Source organism: Antechinus flavipes, chromosome 3, assembly GCF_016432865.1.
Source record: "Antechinus flavipes isolate AdamAnt ecotype Samford, QLD, Australia chromosome 3, AdamAnt_v2, whole genome shotgun sequence".
In the NCBI taxonomy this organism is placed as follows: domain Eukaryota; kingdom Metazoa; phylum Chordata; class Mammalia; order Dasyuromorphia; family Dasyuridae; genus Antechinus; species Antechinus flavipes.
Genome location: NC_067400.1, coordinates 240,571,324 through 240,598,234, shown reverse-complemented (window position 1 = coordinate 240,598,234; position 26,911 = coordinate 240,571,324). Strand labels below are relative to the sequence as shown.

At 30.0% G+C, this 26,911-nt stretch overlaps 1 protein-coding gene across 3 annotated transcripts in view; it reads right to left on the bottom strand.

The window, feature by feature from the left end:
• Nucleotides 1–26,911, bottom strand: part of USP25 (ubiquitin specific peptidase 25) — a 187,841-nt gene that overhangs the window by 46,343 nt on the left and 114,587 nt on the right. For 2 of the 3 annotated variants that reach the window (XM_051984753.1, XM_051984754.1), the window contains exons 11-19: nucleotides 22,383–22,510; nucleotides 21,747–21,842; nucleotides 20,316–20,477; nucleotides 18,582–18,790; nucleotides 16,409–16,479; nucleotides 15,388–15,616; nucleotides 13,631–13,831; nucleotides 3,300–3,439; nucleotides 764–877 (exon numbers count right to left, since the gene is read on the bottom strand). In XM_051984753.1, the coding sequence (XP_051840713.1) occupies nucleotides 764–877; nucleotides 3,300–3,439; nucleotides 13,631–13,831; nucleotides 15,388–15,616; nucleotides 16,409–16,479; nucleotides 18,582–18,790; nucleotides 20,316–20,477; nucleotides 21,747–21,842; nucleotides 22,383–22,510 (1,350 nt within the window). The remainder of the gene's footprint in view (nucleotides 1–763; nucleotides 878–3,299; nucleotides 3,440–13,630; nucleotides 13,832–15,387; nucleotides 15,617–16,408; nucleotides 16,480–18,581; nucleotides 18,791–20,315; nucleotides 20,478–21,746; nucleotides 21,843–22,382; nucleotides 22,511–26,911) is intronic. The other variant, XM_051984755.1, reaches the window with a different exon arrangement.

Here is a 26,911-nt window from a genome sequence, read left to right as displayed (position 1 = left end):
TTACCACCTTTTCTCTGATGTTGTTACTATTCAGAAACTATCTTCTTCAAGTATATCAGAAAGCACATGGAGAAATTACACAGTAGTTAGAAAAAGGGGTCAAGGATCTAGCTGATCTACAGAAAAACTAGATCGAGTGCATAAAAGTCCACAACAGGAATAGTTCATATTCCCCTTACCCTGGAAGTACTACTTGGTATATATAACAAACATTTCTTAACACATGAAACAACATAAAGGAGTTGGTAATATTATCACTGATATATCTTTTTAACTCTTAGGAAGAGGAAGAATAAATCTTTATTAGCTACTCTGTGCTATCTCATCATTTTCCCAGTCACCTTATTGCATACTTCCTTACTATTTTAGGGTTTATAATATAAAATATAATAATAAATAATTCAGGTATAATATCAAGATAGGGAGAATTTATTTACCATTGAGGCTTTTTTATATTTTCAAAAATCTGTTTTATGAGATTGTAACATAAATGTGATATACTTATTTTATCCACTTTGACATAATCCCCAAGTCTTTCTTAAATTTTAATTATGATTTCAAGCTTTCATTAATATGATCAAGGAAGTTACTCAATACCACAGATCACAGAATGATAAATTTAGAGTTGAAAGGGAGTGACAAAGTTAAATGTTATAAAGAAAGTTATGTAAGTGTGAATATGCAGGCATGCTCAAAATACTTGTGCCAAGCAGCAAAATAAGATGGTAAGTTTGTGGTGCAAAGGGCTATATAAGAACAGTACCTCATCATCATAACCCCCCTTCACTGACTCAATCATAAATGTCCCTACATGAGGAATCGCCACCTCTACAACTTGCTGGTTAGGAGGTGGTTGACTGGTGGTTTTTTCAGGGGTCTGTAGGAGAAAATAATGAGCATGAAAAATTAGAAAAATAGAAGAGAATAAACTAAAACAACAAAACTTTTTTTATGGGTGGAGGAGAGGGTGAAAGATGACTAACTTTCCAGTACTACCTGGATTCTTTAAGGCTACAAGAAAAGCAAATAACACTACATTTCTTCCTTTAAACTATAGGCCTCCTGCTAAAAACTTCTCAATTTTGTATCTTTCAATAAATAGTTTGAAATCCAAATTCTTAACACGTGCAATGAATAATCTAAAAATATTTTTCATATGTCGATATCTTAAGGTATCCTGAAGATTATGTTGAAAAACTAAAAGTAATTTTAAATCTTTTATTTAAACAAATGGTAGTCTTTAGTTTTTTATCTGCTACAAATGAAATGTTAACTATATAGTATAATACTCATTCACTCATGGAAAGAAAACATAGAATGTCTCTAAAATCCTTATCAGCTCAAGAGACATTTATCTTGAGCTGAAAGGAACCTTAGAGGCATTCTAGTCAAATGTTTTGTTTCAGAAATGGACCAAATAGACTCAGAATTGTGAAATGAATTGTTTTAGGTCATATAAACAGTAATAAGTAAAAGAACCAGCATTCCAACTAAGCACTTCTGCCTTCAAATCCAGTACTCTTTCAATTGGAGTTGGTAAATCATAGTGAAAAGTATAAATTACAGAAATTTTGAAAAATTAAATGCAGTTTTATTATTTTGAAGTTTGTCCAATAAATCAAAAACTGTAAAGTGTTGAAATAGTTCCTTTATTGACTCAATAAAAAAGAATATTTTAACAGATTTCCAAAGAATCTATCAAATGTTTACTTACAAAAGGTCATTCTTCTTAAGAACTTAACCTACCTTCAAGGTGCATAATAAAGAAATATTCTGATAAATAAACATTAATAAAAAAAACTTATGGAATTATCGAATTTCTACTCACTGGATCTTGAATTTAGAAGATTTTATTGTAGTATGAAACAAAGGTACTTTAAAAGAAACACAAGCACTTGAAAGACAGGGATGTTTTCTGGTTTTTCACTGACACCCATCCAGTAAGCCCTTAGTAAATAAATATTAGCAATTGTCAAAGATGAAGGCTGCCATTATCCTTTTTGTTAATAGATGTTATTGTAAAGTATGACATTATTCCAATGTTTCAGGATGGTCCGGATGTGAGCCTGGATTCTAGAATGCTACACCAATGTGTTAAAAACATTGGACATATCCAAGACCAGGCTGAAAATGTTTTGGAGCAAAAGCATTAATGTCTGTCATCCAAGGACTAGTTTTATTAAATGATAATTTTTTTCAATTGTGGTGATTTAGAGGAGTTTCTATTAAAATGGAGGGGAACTGTCATCTGTGGCAGTGGTGGAAATACCCATGACAATGAAATCACAGATCTTTAAGATTTTCTATAGTCCATTAAGTTAAATAATTTCTGGCACAAATGTTCTGTTAACTCATACATATATAACTATCAGCTCATACAATTTCTAGCTCTGTGAATAACTTGTGGAATTTAACAATGTTCCTGTGAATAAAGAATGAAAAGTTTCCATTTTAGGATAACAAAATCTGAAATTAAAAACTTGAAGTTAATGGGTTAAGAAAATGATGGTCAAGCCAAGCTAAAACAGCTTTTGTGATTTATAAGATTTTGTGATTCAGTTTAATGATCTAATTCCCTAGAAAGAGAAAACATAAGACATTCTGAAATCTAATGGCATACTGGAGATAAATGATTTGGTAGCCATCCAGTGGCAAGAGCAATATTCAAAACTATATTCAGGGCAGTAAATGTTAAGTATGCCAAAAAAAAAAAAAAAATTCCTGCTTCCTCATGGAAATTACTTTTCTCACAGGCATCTATTAATTAAGTAAACACTTACATAGAAAAAAATAATTTTTCAATGCTTTTTATGTCTTCTTTGTTTTCTGTATATATGTGCTTAACACCTCCATTTATTCAAATTATACAGAAAAGAAAACATATAATTCCTCAAAAACAATGTAAATCAGCTAAAGACACTGATATTTACAATTCATCCAACAAAAACAGGGCATATTTTGTAATTTCTTTATATACATATATATAATATAAAGGTGTGCATTTAACCAAAAGTCAACTAATTGCTCTATATGCATTAAATAAGAATCTAAATTACAGAACTATAAAGGACCTTGGGAACCATCTAGTCAAAACTCCCTTCAATTTATAAATAAAAAACCTAATGTCCAATGAGGGTAAGTAACAACATTAAAAAAAAATTAGTAGCCAAAACATGACCAGAACTCAGAACTAAAAACCTAATGTTCTTTCCTCAAATTCCCTTGAATGTCTTGAATACAACTATCTAATCCCACCCTCCACACACAATCCTACATAACAACTAAAAAAAAATTCTTACCAGCTGTAAAACAGTTTCAGGATTTTTATCTTCATGTTCTGATGATGCCTTGGTGATCGCTTGCATTGTTTCTTCTTTCAAATACTTGGCAAGATCACTTCTGGATGGTTGCTCTAGATATTCAGGTTCTTCTGCTTGTGCTTAATGACAAAAGAATTAATTATATATTTACTATAAATCCCAAAAGGAATCAGTTTGAATGAGTATCTGGTTATTTAATAATAAGAATTATGTTGTTGATGTTCATTCATTTCAACTGTGTCTGAAGATACCAGAATAGTTTGCCATTTCCTTCTCTAGCTCATTTTACATTATGATGATAGTGAGGCAGATAGAATTAAGTGGCTTATCTAGGATCACCCAGCCAATACATGTCTGAGGCCAGATTTAATTCACAAAGATGAGTCTTCTTGACACCAGGCCTGCTACTCTTATTCACTGTGTTTCCTAGCTGCCAATAAATTTTATACTTCTCTTAAATATATGAATAAATGATATGTTTCTGGTTAATATAACTTTTACTTATTAAGTAGCACAAAAGAATTTTGACCCTATAAACTCTTGGTGAAAGGTGCCAGCTAAGGGGGAAAAAAACCCTAAAGTTTTAAAAAGATTTAAAAAATTAATTATAGTATTTAAAATATGCTTTTCTGGTACTTCTCTACACCAAAATATCATTTGGGGAAAACAACAGAAATTTAAACATATACATGATATATACACAAATACATATACATACATATGTACATTTAAACAGTTATTAAACAGACAATTATTTAAAACAACATTTTCATTCTGATTTCCTATTATCCTTATAGGAAGCAGGTCTTCTATCTATAGTAATTGTAAATACTGAAATGCAGAAAGGTGACAAGCTCTCTTGACCAACTCATCATCCCTTTTAAAGTAAACTTTCTGAATTAGAACTTGTAATATTGATGGGGTGAATAAGATCTAAGCAAAAGACTAGGGCCTTGGTATCCAGGTTGGCTATAGGAAGGGGTGTTGAAAAAATTATTTTGACCCCACAATTATTGTATTCAGCTGGACCACCAAGCTATAGATGTCAACCCTCAAGGGTATTCCTTTTCTACATAAGGCTCCATCTTCCCCTTTGTTAATCACTGGTTCATCAGGAACTTGACCCACTATTGGCAGTGTAATAAAATCTTTGCCTCCTGATTCAGAGCTGGTTTAAGCCTAAAAATACTTTTGAGACACCTCATGACACCAGCTGGATCTCCAATACCATGTATATCAACAATATATTTATGTATTGATAATTTCCAAAAGTTTTCCAGGTAGGCTATTACTTAAGAATGAATACACAATTTTAATGTTTATGTATTTATGTATATATATATTACATATATACTATATACACACATATGACAAGTACACATATATATATGCATGTGTGTATCTATACATATGAGTTATATTAAATATATTCCTTATTTAATAAGAACTGCTGGAAAATCAAAAGACAATATGATAGAAAACAGACATAGAAAACTATTTTACATAACATTCTACAATAAATTTCAAATGAATATGCAATCCAAATATAAATGACCACACCATAAAACTTAAAAAAAAAAATCCAAAGTTTAAAAAAAAAAAATGAGATATTTGTTATAACTATGCTGGCTGAAGAATTCTAATCCAAATAAGAGATACAGGAGATCACAAAAAAATAATACAGACAAATCCTACCATTATAAAATTAAAAATCCTTTATACAAACAAATTCAATGCAACTTAGATAAGAAGAGAAATTGTCAAGGGAAGAAACATTTTTGTATCAAATTTCTAATAAAGATCAAATAGCAAATACATATTAATAAATAATACTAGTCTTTAATATCAAGAGTCATCCCAATAGAAAGATGGTCAAAAAATATGGAAAGAATTCTGAAAGTAAAGCGGGGACCCTGAAACTCTGAAAATCCTTAAAGGAGAAAATCACCTTCAACTTTGCCTCAATAAGGGATCACATCCAGATATCAACAACCATATGAAAGAATGCTCCAAATCATTTTAAGTAAGAAGTGAAAATTAAAATAATTCTGTGATCTTAACCTAAATGTAGCAAATTTGCAAAGATGGACAAGAAATAGTAAAAAAAGAAAATTACTATTGCAGGATTATTGGGAAGACAAGGACACTAATAATTAAGAGATGGTGAAGTGAATTAGTACAATCATTACTTTTAAAGTAATCATTATTTTTTAAAAATTGCTGTCTTATATTTGTGTCTCTCTCATAAATAAAAAAAGAAAAGAGAAAAAAAGTGAAGAAACATAACCAGCAAAATAAATGAGTCTAGCAGTATAGAATATAAACCATTCCAAAAAACAATTTTGAATTAAGTAATTAAAAAAACTATTCAACTCTATGACTCATACTTCCAAATGACAATAATAAACCTCAAAGAGTTAAAAAAAAAAAAAAAGGGCGGGGGGGGAAGATCCCACACATATTAAAATATTCATAATAGCCCTCTTTGTATTTGGGGGGGAAAAGTAAATAAAGCAGATGCCCATCCATCAAATGAGGAAACAGCTTAAAAAAAGATACATAAATGTCTCAGGAATCATTTATATGGATATGACTAATTAAAGGCTACATGGAAACATCTGTGTCAACTGACAGAAAGAAACAGAATCAAGGGAATGATATAAGCTATAATAATGCAAATAAAAATGATAGTAAAACAAAGCAGAATGTTATATAATTGAAATGACAAATCTCTTCCACAGATGAAATGAGAAGAATCACTTTTTAAAATTCCTATTATGTGTATAATATTAGATACATTGTCAAACTTAGTCATTATGGTTTTGATTTGTTAAGGAGAGAGGAGAAGGGTCACTGTGCAGACTTGGGTGTTGATATTCAAAAATGACTATGATATTAAAAACAAAAAAAGTTTTTTTCAAACTTCACAAAAAAAGTAGCTAGTGGTGGGATGATATGCAGGTAGATATTAACATCACTGGCTGTTAACTGGCACTGTGGACAGAATGTCAGATAGACTGTCAGGAAGATACTGAGTTCAAATTTGGCTGTAGAAATTACTATTTGTATGACTTTGGACATGTCACTTAATCCTGTCTCCCTCAGTTTCCTCATCTACATCCTCATCTATATATATATATAAATAAATACACATAAATACATAATTAATATATATGTATATATATTAAGCTGGAGAAGAAAATGACAAGTCAACCCCAGTATTGCTGACAAGAGAACTCCAAATGGGATCACAAAGAGTCAGGCACAGTTGCAAATAACAAAACTGGCATCACCTACTCACAGATCCATTTTTTACAACCAGACTCATGAGCTACAACAATATTTCTTTTAAATGTAAAAGCAATTTAAATCATTTGTTAATTTTAATTCTTTTCACCTCAAATACTGTGAGAGAGAAAGGAAAGCAGGAAAAGAGTTACATTATGATAGTTGAAATTTAGCAAGACTTGATAATATATATGAGATATATGTTGATAATCTCTTCTATTGGGGAGGTTAAGGCTGGTGTATTGCTTAAATTTGGGAATGAGCTAAGATGAACAGGAGTCTATACTAAGACCAGCACCAATATGATAAATTCTTGGGAGCAGGGCAATAGGCTGCCTAAGGAGAAGCAAACCAGTCCATACCTATCAGTAGAGGATGGGTTTCATTACTAATATTTGTGTTTAAAAAAGCCCTTAACTAGGCTTACCTGCTAACACACGCACACACACACACACACACACACACACACACACACACACATACACGAATAAAAATTGGTAGGAACTTAGTTATAACAACTCTTAAAATAGGATATTTGAATTCTAAATCTGACATAGAACATTACAAAATACACAAGTGAAATAAAATAAAAAGGCAAAGCTGTTTAGCTATTTTATGGTTTGCAAATGGTTTTAAGGAATAGAATTGTCATAGGATAGAAATGGAACATATTGTAACTTTATAGATCAAAGCTTGCAATTAAAATTGCATTCCTCATATTCACAATGCAGGCAATCTGACAAAAACTTCAAGTTTATTTAAGCTAGTGAAAGAAAATGGAAATAATAGATTGTACAGAAATTTTAATTCAAGCATTGGTTGGTTTGATGGCTTGAACAATCAAATTCAATTACATTATGTAAAATTAAAAATTTATTAAAATTATCAGTTAGATTACTGCTATATATGAGTATGTGAAATCTAAATATTCTGATGTATTACTGAAAATAACTGAAGAAAGATATAATGATCAACAAGGACATTTATTAATGTGGGTGAAATGGGATTTTTCTAGAAAAGAATGTTCCAGAACACACATTTCTAAGAAAAAAAATTCAACCTCGATTTAAAGTGTCTTTTTAACAAGAAGTGCCTGATACTTTTATTGGAAAGTGATGTAGAAAGGACATTTTTAAGTTAAAATCAATCTTTATTGATCAGTCTTGAAATTCTCATGCTCTAAGAGGCTATAATTTTTGGCTGCTTCCTGTTTTTTTGGTGGTCATATAAAGAAAACAAATAAAGTTATTTACAAAGATTGCCTTCAAAGTTATTTTAGCCTAACTGTTGAAAAATAATTTTAATTCTGAAACGTCAGAATTTGAACAGTGTAACAACTTCTCCAGATTCACTAATCAAAGCTTGATTATATAAGTAATGATGTGAAATAAAAATTAGATGAATCCAATTTAAAAACTCCATGGGTAAACAATGAAGTTATACTAGTTATCATTCTCAGCTTTTATCTAACCCAAAGAAGCAAGCAGCAGGGTTGACTTTATCTGGCTGCAAAAAGCAAAAGAGAGGGAAGAATCAGATTATTGCCAGAAGAGAAGGTCATCAGGAAAGTGCATTTGAACCCAGCTAAAGCTAGAAGGTCAAAGTGGCCTTGTGCTCATATTCTGATTTGTATGCACTAAAATAATGGAAAGGATCAATAAATAAGCAACTGGGCAATACAAAAAAGCTGAGAGGAAATGTCTCAAAGAAGATATAGCACCCAAACAGACATATCCAGAGAGGATGCCTCAAAGGGATGGAATAATGGGTTAAAACCCAAAGAGAATACAAAACACTCTTTAACTAATACAAATAGTATACTGTAAATCAAAGAGAAGCAATTAATAGTATCTGAGGAAAGGTAGAATCTTACAGACTCTAAAGAAAGTCTAGAGCAACAAGAATGATTCACAAAAAAAGTAAAATTCAAGAAGCAGGGAATGGATATAGGTCAGAAATAAGAGATTTCAACATGGAATATAAAAACAATTAGTATATAAGAAAAATTAAAGCCATTAAGGAGAATTTCTCAAAAGAAGTGAAAGAAAAATGAATAGATTGTGAACATAAATGTAAGGAAGTTGGTAAAGAAGAAAGTAAATGCAACAAAATAAAAGTAATACATGAATTTTAAAAATGCTAAACAAAAGACAATGTAAAAATAAATTTAACACGTATCTCAAAGATTATAACAAAATAATCTGAATATCATAATGTAGAATAAAACAAAAATGTCCAGAACTAAATATTATCCATATAAAGAGAATTAAAAGATCTCCAAAAACAAAAAAAAAACAAAAATCAAGTACTTTAAACTCCAATCATAGTAATTAAGCCGAAGAATTTAATGTCAGTTCTTCTAGTTAAGAGAACAATGTGAAATGCTACAGAGAATCCCAGTTTTCCCATTTAAATCCTAAAAAAATAATTGAAAAGGACCTTAGAAAGACCAATGATAAAGAAAACCATAGAGAAAAAAATTAAACTCCTCCAATAAATGCATGGTCCTATGCATAAAATAGGATCACATATTGCCAGAAGAGGTAAGAGCCACACAAGAAAGGTCAGTATGTGTTCCTGCAAATATACCATATGTCTATCAGAACTCTAAAACAGCAGCTCATAAACTACCCTTGAAATCAGAAATTTGGAAGCAGTTTATATTAGAATAGATTCAAGGAAAAGAATCAGCCTCTAGGCCTGCCTGTTATTCATCAGAGAACTGGGAGCCTTAACAGGAAGTTGAATCAACCCATCACTTGAGCATTATAACTGGTAGGATTTTGAATAAACTACAAAACAAGCAAGATCTCTGCAATTAATAACTTGGAATAAGGCAAGAAGAAGAAAAAAGAATCTGCTTGAGGATACAATCTCCAATGAAAAATCCGACCAATATGAAAGCCAAAGACTGAGGCAGAAGGTAAGGCTTTCATACTAGCTTTACTAATATGCACCTCCAGTCACAGTGGAATTTCAAAATACAGAGGAGATAGGTCCAAATAAGGCCAAGCCAACCTAACCATTAAAGGCTCTAAGAGAGAATTAAAGTGATCAAAAATTCCAAATCAAGAATAGATATAGAAAATATGAGTACATAGAAGAAAACACTATTGATGAAGAAATATAACTGGTTAGCCAAAGAAATTAACCTCCCCCCAAAAAAGAGTTACCCCAAAACAACTAAAAGTAGAGCTTTAGAAAAATGGCTCTTTGTAAGAGCAGAAGTATGCTTGAAGAACTAAAGCATGGGAAAATTTTTTGGGGAAAGGGAATGAAAGAAGAATGAAGAAAAAAATAGCTTAGAATAGAAAGTTTAAAAACCATGTCAAAAGTTTTTTCCACAAAGCTATTTTTTGTTGTTGCAATGTTTCAGTTGGGTCAGACTCATGACTCTATTTGAGCTTTTCTTGGTCACAATACTAGAGTAGTTTGCTATTTCCAAGTCATTTTATAGAGGAGGAACTGAGGCAAACAAAGTTAAATAAAGTATCTAGGGTCACACAGCTGGTAAGTATCTGAGACAAGATATGAATGAACTCAAATATTTCTTACTATAGGGGTCAGTACTCTCTCCATACTCTCCATAGAGCTGCCAACCTTCTGCCCTGATTTCACTAAAAATATAATAAGACCTCAATAACTCCAGGAAGAAGAGAAAAAAGAGAGAAAAGACAAAAATGGAAAATAAATTACAAGGAATGTAAGGAATATATTATAAAAAGTATGTTAATCAGGGTTGACTTAATAATCATCAGTCTCTTTGATAACCATAACCAAACCAAAAAAGGTACATAACATATTTTTTATACATCATATTAAAAAGGAGGAAAGCCTATATGTACTCAAATCAAAGGAATAAGTAAAAATAGAAAGAATATAAGAAAATGCAGGGAAGGCATATATAATATGTCAAGTGGGATTAATATAAGAATCATCAGACTCATAACCAAAATTAAACAAAAAAAACTACATACCATATTTTTTAAACTTCATAATAAAAAGAAAAATAATTCCAATATGTTTACTAATCAGAGTGATAAGTGGAAAATAGAAAGAATACATTGGTAATCTCTTGAATAAAAATCCTGAATTTAAAATGCCATAATCATGTCATAGTAAAAACGAGTTCCTAATTTGAAGAAAAATTCTATATGCAGCCTGAAAAAATGGTTTGATTAACAATACAAGGTTCACTCAAGACTATGCTACCAAAAATCAGAGAAAATCTAGGAAAACAATTATGTAAAAAAAAAAAAAAAAAAAAAAACAACAACAACAACAACTCTGTGAGAGATAAAAGTTTACAATAAAGAATAACTAACACCTGCAAAAAACATAATTCTACAAAGGGACAATAGTCTAATTCAAAAGATCTTGAAGTATTATTCCTTTTTATCCATTCTTCATTTATCTCTTCACATCTTCACATCATTTCTTTTGATATTCTCAATGTTTTGTTTTTTCAAAGGAACTCTGTTAAGTTCTATAAAATATTCATTTGAAAATTTGATTGGTATAGCATTAAAAGTGTAATTTAACTATATAGCTAATTGCCATTTTATATAATTATTTCTAGAATATTAGCATGGCCTAAAGTGAGGACTAAAATTCTTGCACCTTTATAAATTGTTCTTTGCTTCTTTAAGAAGCTCTTTGGAATTAAATCTATTTAAATTCTTTGCTTGCTTTGGTAGACTGATTACAGACATCATGAATTTTGTAATTACTTTGAATGAGATTTCTCCATCTATTATTGATTGTTGGATTTTATCATTATATAAAAAGGGAAATTAATTTTTGAGAGTCTAATTTGTAGCATGCAATTTGGTTAAATCCTCCATTCTCTTCAAGTATCATCAGATTATCACCAAACCAGGATAGTTTTCTACCTTTCATTTCTCTTATTTTTTTGCTTGTTTTTCAAATCTATATCAAATAATAATGGGAAAATGGTTGGGTATCCTTCCTTTGCTTTTATATTTATTGTAAAAATTTGTATTCATCTCCATTACAATAAGTTGCTTGCTTACTTTTGTTTTGGATATATAATTTTTATAATCTTAATAAAGGTCTCCATATATATATATATATATAATATATATATATATATATATATATATATATATATATATATTTTAAGAATAAAAGAGTATTGTACTTTCTAAAAGGGTTTTTTTGGGGCCATCTATTATCATAATCACTTAGTTTGAGGTTTAAAAAAAATAGTTAATTGTTTTCCTAATTTTTTTCCTTCCTTTTATCTCGGTATAAATCCCACTAAGGAATGGGGAATGATTTCTTGGATAAATTATAATTTATTTAGCAGGATTTTGTAAATAATTTTGCAATTGATATACATTAATGATACTGGCCTATAATTCTCCTCTTGTGTTTTATCCTTCCCAAGTTTATGTATGAGGACTGTATTTTGTCTCCTGAAAGGACTCTGGTAGGGTGCTTTTGTTATCAATTTTGGAAAATGATTTGTAGCATGAATACCACATAGATTGGGTACTATAACTCTTTAAAAGTTTGAAAGACTTTTCTATAAATTTGTAAAGTATATATTTACTACATCTGCTTTTTTACATTTGATTGTGATATTTTTGTCTTCTAATAACTCATTTAATTTTTGAAAAGTTCCATGTGGTGTTGAGAAATAATTTTATTTTCTGGCCTCAGAGAAAAGATATGAATTTTTTAGCTCTAGTTTCTTCAACAATTTGTCCAATTCTATATTTTATTTATGTTCCTGTTAGATTTATCTAAGTAAGTTTTTTTTCTTTGTAGAAATTGCTTTTTATCAGTATACTTCAATCAGAAATGGTGATTATATATCATCTGCTCATTTAAATAGATCAAGTTGGAGCATCTTTTGAGTCCTTGGTATAGTTTCTTTTTCTTTTTATTAGTGTTGATTTTTATCTTTTCTTTAAAGTCAACAATATGATATCCACCATTAATTTTTTAAAAATTCCCAAATTAATGAAGAATCACTTCCTATCAAAAAATATGTGTATTTTTTGTAATGAGAATAGTAGGTGACATATAGAGTGCTGGATTCAAAAGCACAAAGATCTGAATTAAAATTTCACCTCACATACTTATTACCTGTAAGACCCTGGGCAAATCATTTATTCTCTCTCATCCTCATTTTCTTCATAGGAGATAAAAGCATTTACCATAAAGGGCTGTTGTGAAGTATCAAATTAACTAATATATGGAAAAGTCTCCTGTTGATCTTGAAGTACTATATAAATTTTGGCTTTTACTATGCAGTGTTTGTTATGTTTAGTGTAAGGTTCATATTGAGCCCTTAAAACTTTGCCTTTCATTTTCTGATTTTATGTAATATATCTTTTGACTACTTTTTGCCAGTCTCTTCTATACGCTGAAGTCACTGAGTTTTTAAGGCATTTGTGGGTTTGGTTTATATTCTTATTGAATCCTATCTCTAATATTCCCCAACATAGATCTCACTTAGATCTTTACTTCAAATCTCACTGGCAGTGAAATTCCTTCTTGTTTGTTTTTAAGTCATTTTAATTGTGTCAGATTTTTCATGATTCCATTTAGGATTTTTTTGGCAAAGATATTGGTTTGTTATTTTCTTCTTCAGTTAATTTTACAGATGTGGAAACTGAGGCAAGCAGGCTTAAGTGAGTTGCCCAGGGTCACACAGCTATTAAGTGTCTGAGGCTGGAACTGAACTTAGGGATTCTTGACTCCATGACCGAAGAGCTATCTTACTGGATCTAGCTGTCCAGTGAAATTCCCAGTTTAGTGAAATTAGAAAATACACTTCTACCATCAATAAAATTTGAAATTCATTGTTCAAATTTAACATTCTAGTTCACATAGGAGCTGGAACATTAGAATATATGTAGTATGTATGTATACATAAACACACACACACACACACACACACGCACACACTGTACATATATTTTATAAAGAGAGAACCTATACATTTTATATTAAACCTTTGAAACGTTATTATTGAAAAAAATTTAGCTGACCTGTCATTACAGAAGGTGCTGGCTCCCTCATTTTCTGCGATGCTAAAATCTTTTCCTGCTGAGCTTTTTGGGCAAGTTGTAGATCCCACTCCTCTAGCTCTTTTTCAAATCTCTGATTGTCTTCTTTGACAAAGTCCCTTAAATCAGTAGGTAGTGTTTCCATTCCAACAAGTTTCTGTCCAGTTTCCTTATGAAAGTCTTCTGCAATCATATATTTCAAAGACTATTATGTGATCAAGAATGAGGTAATGCAGTTCTAAAAATAGAACATATTTTAACTTAATTCAACAAATATTTTAAAACCTATGCTTTGTGAAGATTATTTTTTATGAAATCTTTAGTTTTACCACTTGTTGACAAACTTATGCTACCTAAAAATGACAAGGTAAACAGAAAAAGGTACATTAAAGAATACTTGGAAAGGAATATTAAATAACAAATTACTCTTTGACAAATCACATAGATATTATTGCTTTCTACACATTTAATATGCAAAAATGAGAATTAAAGTTTAGAATTTGAGCTTTGCCTATACAGTGACTTACTATTATGGCAAGAAAATACTTTATGTTTATACCTATATTCATGAAATTGCTATTGTTTTTGATGAAATAATGAATAAATGAAATTACTTCTGGATTTAGAAGTCATAAAGATGGAAGTCCATTATTGTACATATTTGTACAATACTTTTTCAGGTGTTTTCTAAGGGCCAACAGAGTATGGAAATAATTCTGGATGTTTAAGTACTCCAGTAGAATGAAAGCTCTAGTATCCAGTTCTCCTAAACTGGAAAGATTTCAGGTACATTCCTGAAATGATGAATCATTTATGTTTATTTAAAGACCTGCCTAACTATTTCAAAAGGGTCTGATTTGCCAGAGAGTAATGAATTTTTTGGTTATGGTGGTTATAACAGTTTTCAAAGTCTATCTTCTTCTAAGTTATAACAGGACTGTAAAGTGTGTTAGGAGACGGACTTAAAAAATCAGAGATCTTTGCCATATTTAAGGATAGAACTATAACTAAATCACCATCTCAAGTAGTTATATTTATCAAATATTCTATTAAATTTTAATAAAAATCTAATCATAATCATAAGGTTTACCAAAACACAAGGACTATTTTAAGTAGCTACTTATGTATCTAGTATAAGCAAAAAGAAAAAAAGAAATCAAAAACATATTTTTTCTCATGAGACAATCACCAAGCAAGAATACACAAAGTGGAATAGCAGTAAGAGTTAAAGTTCTTGAAATACACTAAAAATGGCATGAAATGCTGGGGGTGGAAAAACACCTTTCTCTTCTATTTCTATCTTCTTTTTTACTCTCAATCTCACTGTTTCTTAACCATTTATTTTCTTTAAAATCAGTGAAATTCAACAATAATAGCACTAACTGTACAAATGCAAACCCTCAATACACCACAGAAGAGCAGTTGTCAATGTATGGACACTATAAGCTACTATATTAATAAATGGCTATATGATTTACCAAAGGAAAACAACACAAACAAAGACAACGTTAAATTCCAGTTCTAATTATGCTATACTGTCCAGGCTACTTGATTGTTCAAATCTCCAATTTCTTTACTTATAAAATATAAACACTACTCTTGGCATAGCAAGCAATAACTGATTAACAGACCCAATATCATACAGTTTTACACAGCACTTGATTTTTTTGCTGGGCACGTTAACCAAGAAGGAATTTATTTAAGTAAGCATATTTAATTTCATATTCTTGCATTCTTACCTTTTATTAAGAAATGTTCTTTATCATTAATGTACATTAAACAGTACGCACTGGCATTTCTGTAGCCACCAAAAGAGTCTCGTTCTAGCTCCTCCCACGTTGATTTTGTCACAGAAATGTCATTATATTTCATCCATCTCTCTTGGTGATGATCAAAAATATATGCCCAATAGTGCCCTGCATTGGCTTGCCCTTCATGAACTAAGACAGCATGTAAGCGATAAGGAACCTAAACATGAGAAATATTAATTTTTTTCCCTAGTTAATGTCAAATAACGATTTAGGTTAATATTAAAATTAACATGTAGTATTATATATAAATTTACATTTGAGTAACCAAAATGGAAGATCTTCCTATAGCTGATGGAAACTAGCTAAAAGGAAAATTCTGCAGCATATAATTGACTGTTGAGTATTTAATCTCTTTAAAGCAAGGATGTTGTCTTAACAACATAAGGGATATGATATTTTGAAATTGATACCTGGGCATTTACTGACATGCTAATACAATTATTTGCTAATAATAAATTTCTCAAAAGTTTTATGCATACAACATGGTTTAACTAAATCTCTAAATGCTAAATAGGATTTGGATAATTTATGTAATGTATGTGAACACACATTTACTCTAATGTAGGGAATCTGAAATGGCTTAGAGCCTTGAACTGCTATCTAATTATCTAAACTTTCTAGTCATTTTTGCATAATGCTTTGTACAAAATAAACGTTCAAATGCTCTGTTGGCTTTATTTTTAACAACCATAAGAAAAAGAATTTTTTTCTTCCCTCAAGAATGCAAAAGAAACGTAATGACTCTAAGGAAAATAATATTTGATAACTTTTTTTGAAAAATCAATAAAATATTTGCATTTAACAAAAATTATAAAAAATGAAACTTAAAATATGAAACTTAAAATAATGCATGAAACAACAAAATATATGTGTAATTAGATTATCTGAAGATTTCTAAGTCGGACTGAATATAATTTTAATGTACTTCCCACTTGAGAATTTCACTTACTTGTATCATAGACTTGTCAGAGTACATTTGTTCAATTGTACGATGAATTCTAGATATGCTTTCCTGCAAATCTAAAATGATAAAGAAATATTTTAATAACAATGACTTTATGATTAACATAACATATATCTATTGAAATTATATGGAAAAAGATCAAATCCTATTTCTTCTATAAAAGTATGAGAGGAATCCATCTTCAAATCAATATGACCTTTAACCCTACAAATTCCAAATACACTTCTTTCAACAGTAGTTTATCCAAAATTATTATTATTGCAGAGAATTTTATTGTTTAAATATATTCAAAATATGTAGGTCATTTCCCGTAGTCCTTTTTGAGCTACATAGACTTGGAAAGACTTGCTTGTTCAATATTTAATCCCCCAAAATGAGAACTATTAAGGCTGTCTAAACTTATAAAAAGTGGAGAAATAATTAAAAATTCAGATAATTAAAGACAAAATATTTATCTCCCTGAACTTATCAAGTAACCGATTTAATTTGTGATATAAAAATGGATAAATTTTGAAAGTTTCAAGCTGTAAAATAAAATTCAGAAAGCTATTTCTTGGAATTGGTTTAAAAGTTGTGATTCATTAACTTAAAAAAAAACTGCTATAAAGAAGGATTTTCAAGAAGTAGTACAGTAGAAACAGGAATAAATTTGGCCTCAAAAAGACTAAGGTTTCAATTGTGCCTTGAATACTTACTAGCTATGTGATTAATAAATATAGTTTGAATGATCCATTCTGCAAATAATACAAATGTTAATGCTGCTAATTTAGAACAGATGGAACATCATTGATTTACCTAAAATTTACTGCCTCAGAATACTGTTATTTTGAATTTATTGTCTGGTGATTTTTCCTAGAATGTGAGATAATGTTTGTTATACATAGATTTTACATTAATTATTTAGAATAGGATTCAATGTAGTTAATTCTACATATATAATATATTTAATTTTAAAATGTATTATCTGGATTTCTGGGTCATCTGAACAAAAAAAATGGAGTAGACATTTCCTCTGATCCTCCTGATTTCCCAAACTTTTTCAAAATGGAAACTATTAGCCAAAAATAAAACAAGGTATCCAAAAAGTTAAAATCCCAAATTAAAAAAAAAAACAAAAAAACACCATAAAAGAACCCAACAAATTTATGAACCAATCCTTCCTGAATCAGACTGCACTTCTGCACTTAGCACTCTTATGCCACCAGCAAGGAAGGTGCATTAGCATACCTAAGGATAATGAACAGGCTTAACACACAAGTGTGTGTGTGTGTGTGTGTGTGTGTGTGTGTGTGTGTGTAATTGGGGAGAGAGGAAGACAGAAGATGTTATCTATTACTCTATTAATGTAATGCTGAAGGAAAGAATCCAATACCAGCTGAGTTACTTGAGGCAGATACCTAGGATAGTGAATTGTGTGGAAGGAGACTAAGATGCTTTGAGATCTAGTCCCAAGGGAACCATAAGCAGAGGAGAGGAAATCAGAAAGTGAACAGTAAGGGAAAGTAAGGAAGAAAAATAAAAGATAAAAATTACCAAAGATTTCAAGAAGAAAAGTGGATTATCTGATCACAGCCAGTTTTCTCCTCTGTAATATGTCTTACAGTATTGTGGAGTAGATTAAAAGAGGAAATATTTGTAAAGCACAATGAGAATCTCAAAGTTCTATAGACATTTCATTTCCAATTATCATGTAAAATTTATCATACATCAGGGGCCAAAGAGTAAATATTTTGAAATTACATTAAATTGACAGTAAGTATACTTTGACACATAAATATTAACTTCAACATATTCTTTAGAAGCATGTAAATATGAAAAGGAAATTCCATTTAAAACCTAACTCTAAATATACAAATGAATAAAAAAAATTTTTAAAAGATTTATTTAAATCAGACAAGCTAAATTAAAGATCTATACTAAATGAAAAATCAGCAACCTATGATCCAAGAATATAAAAATCATTCTTAGCTTGTGGACCATAGAAATATAGGCAGTGGTTCACCTGGGTTATAGCTTGCAAAACCCTGTAATAACAGACTACTTTAAAATCACAATAATAATTTTACATGTTCTTAGAAATAGAATTCGCAGTGGAATTTCCCTAAAAACAAGCAATCTTGAAGAAAGTACAACCACTAACCTACATTAACAATATTACCTCTAGTGTCATTTTCTACTTCAGTCCTCCAGCGATGTAAACAACCTTCTAGCACAGAAAGTTCTTCTTCTGTTATGTGTCTTGGTGCCGGATGCATGGGCAAATCTGGAGGTATTCGTGACTGTGTAAATGGCTTATGTATAAATGATCTTGGTGTAGGTGAAGTGCTTGGTAGTTCTGAAGGAGTTCCCTGTTGTTGCTCTGCTGTACTATATTTTTAAATGATAGAATACGATAAATAGTATGTCATAAAGAGTCATAAATCTCCAATATTTATATAAAAATATTTAAAAGAACTATGATAAATTTTAAAATAATTAAAAATTTAAATTTGACTGCTGTATTCTAATGAACAAAAAAGTCCAAAAGCAAACTGCCAAACACCATTAATACTTAAAGCTTTTATTATACAATCAGGTTAAAATTAAAATATAAGCTTCCTATATTTAATCATTTAAATATTATTAATTCTAAATCTATTAATTCCCACTCCTCTCACCTTTCTGTCTTTGTCTTTCTTTCTCTCCCACACACATTCAAAAGTCTCACATTACGTCTTGCTTAAACTATCGTACTAATATCCTAACCTATATTCCTTCATGCCACACCTGACCCTGACATTTGTTTTTTACTCAGCTGTCAAAAAAATCTTCCTAATCATGGTACTCCTTTGCTTAAACACCTGTAGGTGTTCATTATTACCTAAAGGTTAAATACAAATCTTTATCTTGGCATTTAAAGTCCTAAACAATCTAGCTTTAAGTTAACTACTTTTCCAGACCCCTTTCACATGTGTGAAAAATGTACATTATTTAACTTTTATGGAACAGTTGGAACAAATGGGACTACTGGAACAAACTGAACTACTAATTATTCCTCACATTTGATATGACATCTCAGATCTCCATGTATTTACCGAAGTTCTCCTTCAATCATAGAATATATTTCCTTCTCATAATTCTCCTTCAATCATGGAATATATTTCCTTCTCATTTCTGCCTTTCAGAATATATCATTTCCTTTAAGTCCCAACTCAGCAGCCACCTCTTCTAGCAAGCCTTTTCTCCACATTTTCTCAATTAATAAAAATACTCTTTCTCCTTAAATTTTCCTAATTTCTCAATTACCCTTAACTCTTACTAATAATTTATATATATTGCAAATCACTCTAGCCTTACCTAGGGCCTTATCCTAGTTTGGAGGCAAGAACATTAATTTTTATAAAAATCTTTGTATCCTTAGAACTTCTGCAACAGTAAGTCCATAATAAAAAAATTCAAGTGAAATGAAATTAATTGAATATGTCAATTACCTTGAAAAAACAAATTGACAAACCTACATATATATACTCTGTACACAGATATTGTGTAAAACGTTTTTGTTGGTACCTATCAATTTGTATTATTATGATGGTATAAACTATCAATATTAGTTTGTGTCAACTATAGAAAGGTACAAGGCTATAAGAGTATGCTTTATTTTGAAAATATAACAAAGATTTCTAATTGTACAAACACTAGACTCTATTTTCATAAACTATGAATTAATACACAGAAAACATGCATTTTTCTAACTCAGCTTAAAAATGTAAATTTACTTCATTAAAACCATTTAAAATGTATTACAGCAAACAAGCAAGAGACTATGTTACATTTTGTTTAAATGAACCTCTTTTTCCATATTAAATGTCACACTGTAATAAATGTTTCCCCTCACATTAAAAAATGTTTTTACCTTGGTAATGTCTGTGATGGTATGGAACCACTAGGTGGGGAACTAGCATCAATATCATCAACAGGAGAAGTGCAAACAGGTTTACTTGAGGCAAACTCCAGTGCATACTGCAGAACATCTACCAAGGGGAATCGTTTAGGGCCAGAACCATAGCTTAAATATCTGTTAACCATAAAATGTATGAATGCATTTACTACTATATTCAAGAAGCTCCATTTCAGCAATTTTAAAGAGTTTTTAAACACCTGTTACATAATGATAAAATGCAATTACTTTATGCCACCATTTTTCTTATGAAATCAAATGAATCTCCATTGAAATGAAGAAAAGGGCTATTGGAGCAAATAATACAATATGTAAATGTTTTAAATATCCTCAAAGTTGATTCACTAATACTTCTGCACACATGCATGTGTGTTCATATGCATATGTATTTACACTGCTTTCATTCAAAGACTTTGCTCCCTCTAATTTTCATACATCAGATAGATGATTAATGATTACTGCTGTTTCTCTGATGGCCTGGCCATATTTTTATTTTCAGACAGGTCACCTGTCACATGATCAATATAACTTTAATTAGTTTTCAGTGACCTCTAATTGGTGGTACAACAGAATTACAAACCTGCCCTGCCACAAAAAATTTAAAAAATTACTAGGTTCTTATTTAATGGATTCATTACTTTTATATTAATTTTTTTTGAAATTTTGATTTTCAATTTATAGGAAAATTTAAAAAAGATGATGGGAAAAAATTCATTAGTAAGATTAAATGGGCTTAATGACAACTGAAATAGTTATGGATAACCATTACCTAAGTCATAATGCTAAGATATAGCAATATTATAACAGTAAAAATAATAATGGATATCTTAACTGAATATGCTTCGTGTTATGTCTTATCATTTCAGCTGTATGTTTCTGTGCCTTTAAAGAAAATAACAGCAAAATTACTCTAGAAGCCAATCCTGAAACTTTGGCAGGAATAATCGAATACAGCAATCCTGAAAGTGTGGTTCAATGACCTCTGGGAATCCCTGAGATACTTTCAGAGGGTTTTTGAGGTCAAAATTTCATAAAAATTAGAAATTAAAAATCATATCCATACAGACATACATATATACATATACACACTCACACATTCAAAATAAAAGCTCTCAAGGGGTGAGGAATCTTCAATAATTAAGAATTAAAAAGGGTCCTGAGAGGAAAAAAATGGAAAATCAGTTATATAATAAAACTAATCATATTTGGGGAAGTGATAGTTAGATCAATCCAAAAAGATTACCTCTGATTGAAATTATCATTTGTTTAAAAAAAGGAGGGGGATTTAAAACCAACATCTTTATAATTATATTGTATATTAATTATGAAGAACATGTTAAATATATATTAAATTGCACTGTGCATTTTTTAGTTCTCAAAGAATACCTTTCTAATCTTTGTTGTAATACTGTAAGGTACTCTTTTAGTCTCTTGATCTCGTCTCGTTTAATTCTTGTTATTTCTCTGTTTTTGTGCATATATCTGTAAATAAAATAAAAAGCCAGCATTTAAAATCATAAACCATGCTAAGTGGGCACAACACTTGAAAAGAATACTGAACTCAGTTTTAAGTAATGAAACTATAAACTAAGTAATGAAACTAATAATTGAAGAAAACAAACTATTAATTATGATATTTAAGGACAATGAACCATTTTATTGACTGAACAAAATCTTTCCTTATAATTTTTTGAGATTATTTAAGAAAATATGGAAGTTGGTCAAGGTTACCTTTTATTTCTATAATAATATTCATTCCACAAATTAATTTTTTTTACACTGATCAGCTTGTGTATTAGAAGCTGGTATATGCTAGTAGAAAAGGTAGTTGTTATTTAAAAGTATTATTTCTTTCAGGCATACTGTATCATGTGTTCTCAAAACAAAGTTTACTTCTAATAAAATTAAATCAGAATTTCATCTGGAAAACAGTAATGCAATTCCTAATTGCAAATGTAACTTAACCATATATGTATGAACAAACATACACATATTCTTGCTGCTATGTTAATTAAGCCATACCTGTCCAGATATAAAACTTGAGGAAATTCTAACTTGTTGTGAATTTTCTCTGGTCTTCCCAAAGCCTGATTAAATTCAAATCTTGACAGTTCAAATGTTAATACAGGTGGAAGTTCTGTGAACCAATGCTAAATAAGAAAAGACATTTTAAAATTTAATAACACTTTTCCTACTTTTAAAAATCAGGTAATATTAACATTTTTTTATAAGCAGTCTATAGCATTAATATCTTAGTAAATTGATCCAAAAAAATTTTGTCATCTTTTGAATTATTTCTAAAGATAGGGCCATCTCCAGTGTAATAGAAACTTACATTTCTTTTCATCATCCATTCATAACATTTCAATAAACCAAAGGAGAATAAAATTGGTTTTATTTCAAAGTCATAATTTCACAACTTTTAAGATTCTTCTGAACTCAATTATACAACACCATTCCCAACACGGTTATTTTATTATTTAAAATGAAAATGGCAATCTCAAAAGACTAGTGACAAAGCTCTCAAGACATTTTTGCAATTACTCAAAAGACTAAAATTTTAATATAATAATATAAAGCATTCAAGATTTGCCCTGTAGGAATAGGTTTTTAACCTTCTTTTTCATTTAATCCTTATTCTCCCACTTGAATTTATTATTTAAGACAAGATATTTCACTAAATATAAGAAATGTATAGTTGTTGAAAATAAAGCTATAAATCTTTTAAAAGTTAATCTTTAAAATTAAATATCTGTCTCAGACAAACAATGATATTTAGTAAGGCTAGAAAAATTTATATCTTGGCTCCTCTATTCTACTTCATTATACAATTTTATTCAGTTCTCAAAGAGAATCATGAAAAAGGGGACCTTTGTGTTTAACTAGTTTGTAATAGGAATGAACAAATATGCAAACATGAGAAAATAGAATGTGAATAATGTATATTCAAGTACAAAACAAGCAGAATACCTCACAGCTATATAAGCATACTGATTTAAGTTCAAATCACCAGTTGCCCAAAACACAGAGGCATTAAGATAATTGAATAAATCATTTGTCATTCAAAAAGTCAACAAAATTAAGTCTCTCTCCCTTTGTTACCTTCCAGTTGTAAATGGTCCCTTATAGAGAAATAGAATGGCAGAACAATTTTGGAAAAGCTAGCTATGCTATCTAGTGAATCCAATAATCAATTTGTAATATAAATCAGTAAACATTATGGCATTGGGAGAGAGATAAATTAAACTGATTCAGGAAATAATGAAATTATGAATTGAAGTATATACCTCAATTTAGAGAATTTAGAGAGATTCTCTCAAAGGAAAACTAAAAGACAATTGTCTTTATCTACACTTAAGGTACATGGAATTAATCTTACAAATTAAAAAGTTAAAGTGATGTTGCAAAAATAGAAAGGATTTGCAGATAAGAAACAAAATGTCTTCAGAGAAACCAAATATAACTAATTGACTGAAATTTCATTAAAATAATCTGGTTTACTTATTCTTTTATGAGAGCACTATGCCTACGAATCCATGAAATGACACTAAATTCAATTAAACAGATAAAATGAAACTCATTAGAGCAAATAATCTTACACTTCACATTCTACAGGGTAATTTTAAAGACTATTCTTTTCAGGTTATTACGAAATTCTAAAATTCAAGATTAGGATATGATACCTTTGGATTTCAAAATCCAAATCTAAAATCTAAAGAGAATCTAAAATAATGAAGGCTAACTGATAACTCACAATTAGGGGTAGGTTATTCTGGAACATAATTTTTCAGGTATCATTTTTGCCACATCGAGAAAATAACTTCCATACCTTACTAAAAGATGTTCATAAAATTTTTATATGTAATGTGCCTCTGTTGTGGATACATTTCTCTTCCATTTGCAGTGATTGTTTTTTCCTCACTAGAGCTGTGGAGGGATCTCACCTTACTCTGCAATAGATGGGGGGGAGACTAGATAACCAGACATTCCCTGAATTTTTAATACAAAATACTATTAAGAATATGTCTGGTTCAGTGACCTTAGATTAGAAAACATTGTCTTTGGAATTAATTCATAATTAAGTTGTAAATAATATGAAGCAGTAATGATATTTTTGTTTTTTCCCATTTAAGGTAAACTTGATTTCTCCAAATATAAATTATAATCTATTGTTCAAGTATTTCTTAAGGTTAAATAGAAAATTTGAGTTAGAGATTATTACTTTTCATCACTTTTTAAATAATGGATCACAAAAGACGAATATTTAAGTATAAAGAGATTGAACCATTTAACTTATACTAAGCGAAAAATAACTGTAATCAATGTGATTCATCTCTAATTCTTGAAAAGGAAGAATATATAGAGATAAAGGAGATTCATCTTTTGTTTTTATATCCATTTTTACTATTATTATTAATATTGGGGTTTTTTTGCATTTTGTCTACATGACAGATCATGTGAATAGAGAAAATGTAGAAAGAACATTAAAAATATTTTTCACAGACCAATAAGCAACAACAACAAATATATATATATATACACATATATATATATAAACTACCTCTAGCAATGAAGTATTCTATTAACAGCATATAGTCATCCAAAAACCTTCATTTTTTTTCTTTTTTAGCCTTTCTGTCTATAATACATAGTTTTTAAATCTTGTGAATCTTATGCAGATATTCTTACAAAAATATACACTATTTGAAATCATCTTACAAGTATTTATATGTACATATATAAAATATCACTTTGCAAGTTATTTCAAACTCCTTTGTGCCAAATGTGCATGTCACAATTATAAATCATAGTAAACTTAACATCAAGAATTACTTTTTGAGAAAATAGATGTAGTATTTACTTTCAACATGACAAATTAAGTTAACTTTTGATATTTAATTTCAGATATCATATTAAATTAGTTATAGGTAATACCTACAATTTACTCATTATTATCTGAATAAATAAGATTTTATTGATTGATATCTTCTGTTTCTTGTTTATCCAAGTAGTTATTCCAACTATCCCTTCCTCTACCAGAGAAGCATCCCATATCACAACCATATTTTTTAGAGGGAAAGAATAACCTCTACATTAAGAAAGTCCAAAAAAACGTGCAATGTGTAAAACTGCATGAAAGAGTAAGCTGCAGATTTTTTTCTCATATCACTTCATTCAAGACCTGCTTGATTTTTATAATTTAATTACATGTATTTTTAATTTTTTGGTGTGAAATTGCTTTTTTTTTTCATTTACATTAGTTTCCATGTGTACGTAATATATGTCTGTATGGATGTTTATATACACACACACACACACGTTTGGATTTTTTTGCTCTGCTTATTGCATTCTATGTCAATTTATATAAACCCTTCTTGTCATCACACACATCATTTCTTATAGCAGGCAATATATCAGATCCCATTCACGTAACTATTTATAATTATTTCTCAATTGATGGACAGATTGCTTTCACAAAAGATGTTGCTATAAATATTTTGGTGCATATGAGGATTCTCTTATCAATGGTTTTCTTAGGGTATAAGAGAAGCCCACTTAAGAGAGATTCTGGTGTGATGACTATGGACATTTTAGTTACTTTATTTGCATAATTCCACATTGTTTTCCAAAATAGTTGAACTATTTCACAGCTTTCCCAACAATGACTAGTGTCCCTAGAATTCCACAACACTGAATATTGCCATTTTTGAATCATTTTTGCTAGTTTTCAGAGAGCAAGGTGAAATCTCAGACACGGTTTCATTTGTATTTCTCTCTGTATTACTGACTTGGAGCATTCTTTCATGATGTTGCAACTATTTTGCAATTCTTTTGAGAATCGTGCTTTCTTATCATTTGACCACTTACCTATGGGAAGGGGTATTACATACACATATCATATGCATATATATTATATAATAGATAACAATACACACAGTAGCTACATATATATGCAGGTGTGCATATATACATATATACATACATTAAGCAAAGATTTTTTTCTAATTCAACCACTTCTTTTTCTCTTCTACCTTTATCCTGTTATATAATTCTCTTCCCCTTTTCTCCTTTCAGTCAAGTTGGTTTCCTCTTCCTCTCTTGTCCTTCAACTAGTTCTTTTTCCTTACTTTAAATTTCCATTTTGTGCGTGCCTTAAAATTTTTTTTTCTCTCTCACTCTTTTCAATATCCATCCTGTTGAATGGGATCAGATGAAGATTTCTCAAAAAGTCTTGAGATGGATTAGGTCACGCCCTAGGAAGTGTTGCAGGCAGTTGCAGGAAGTCACATGATCCCTATCCCCAGAGGTCTGTAGGGCAGGAAAGGTCAGACTCTAGGTCTAAGCTTCAGGAAGTGACATGACCCACAGGAAATAGACAACATTGCTGACCACTGGTCAACAACTTTTCGTTTATCCAATGAAAAGACTTGGGTCTTTTACTATTTAAAACCAAACTTATTATTTCCAACTTGCTAGGTGTCAGGCACAATGCCGAGGGATGGGAGCTGAGAGGCTCTGGGCCTGCTAAGCTGGTGTGTTTTGGCTTCTTC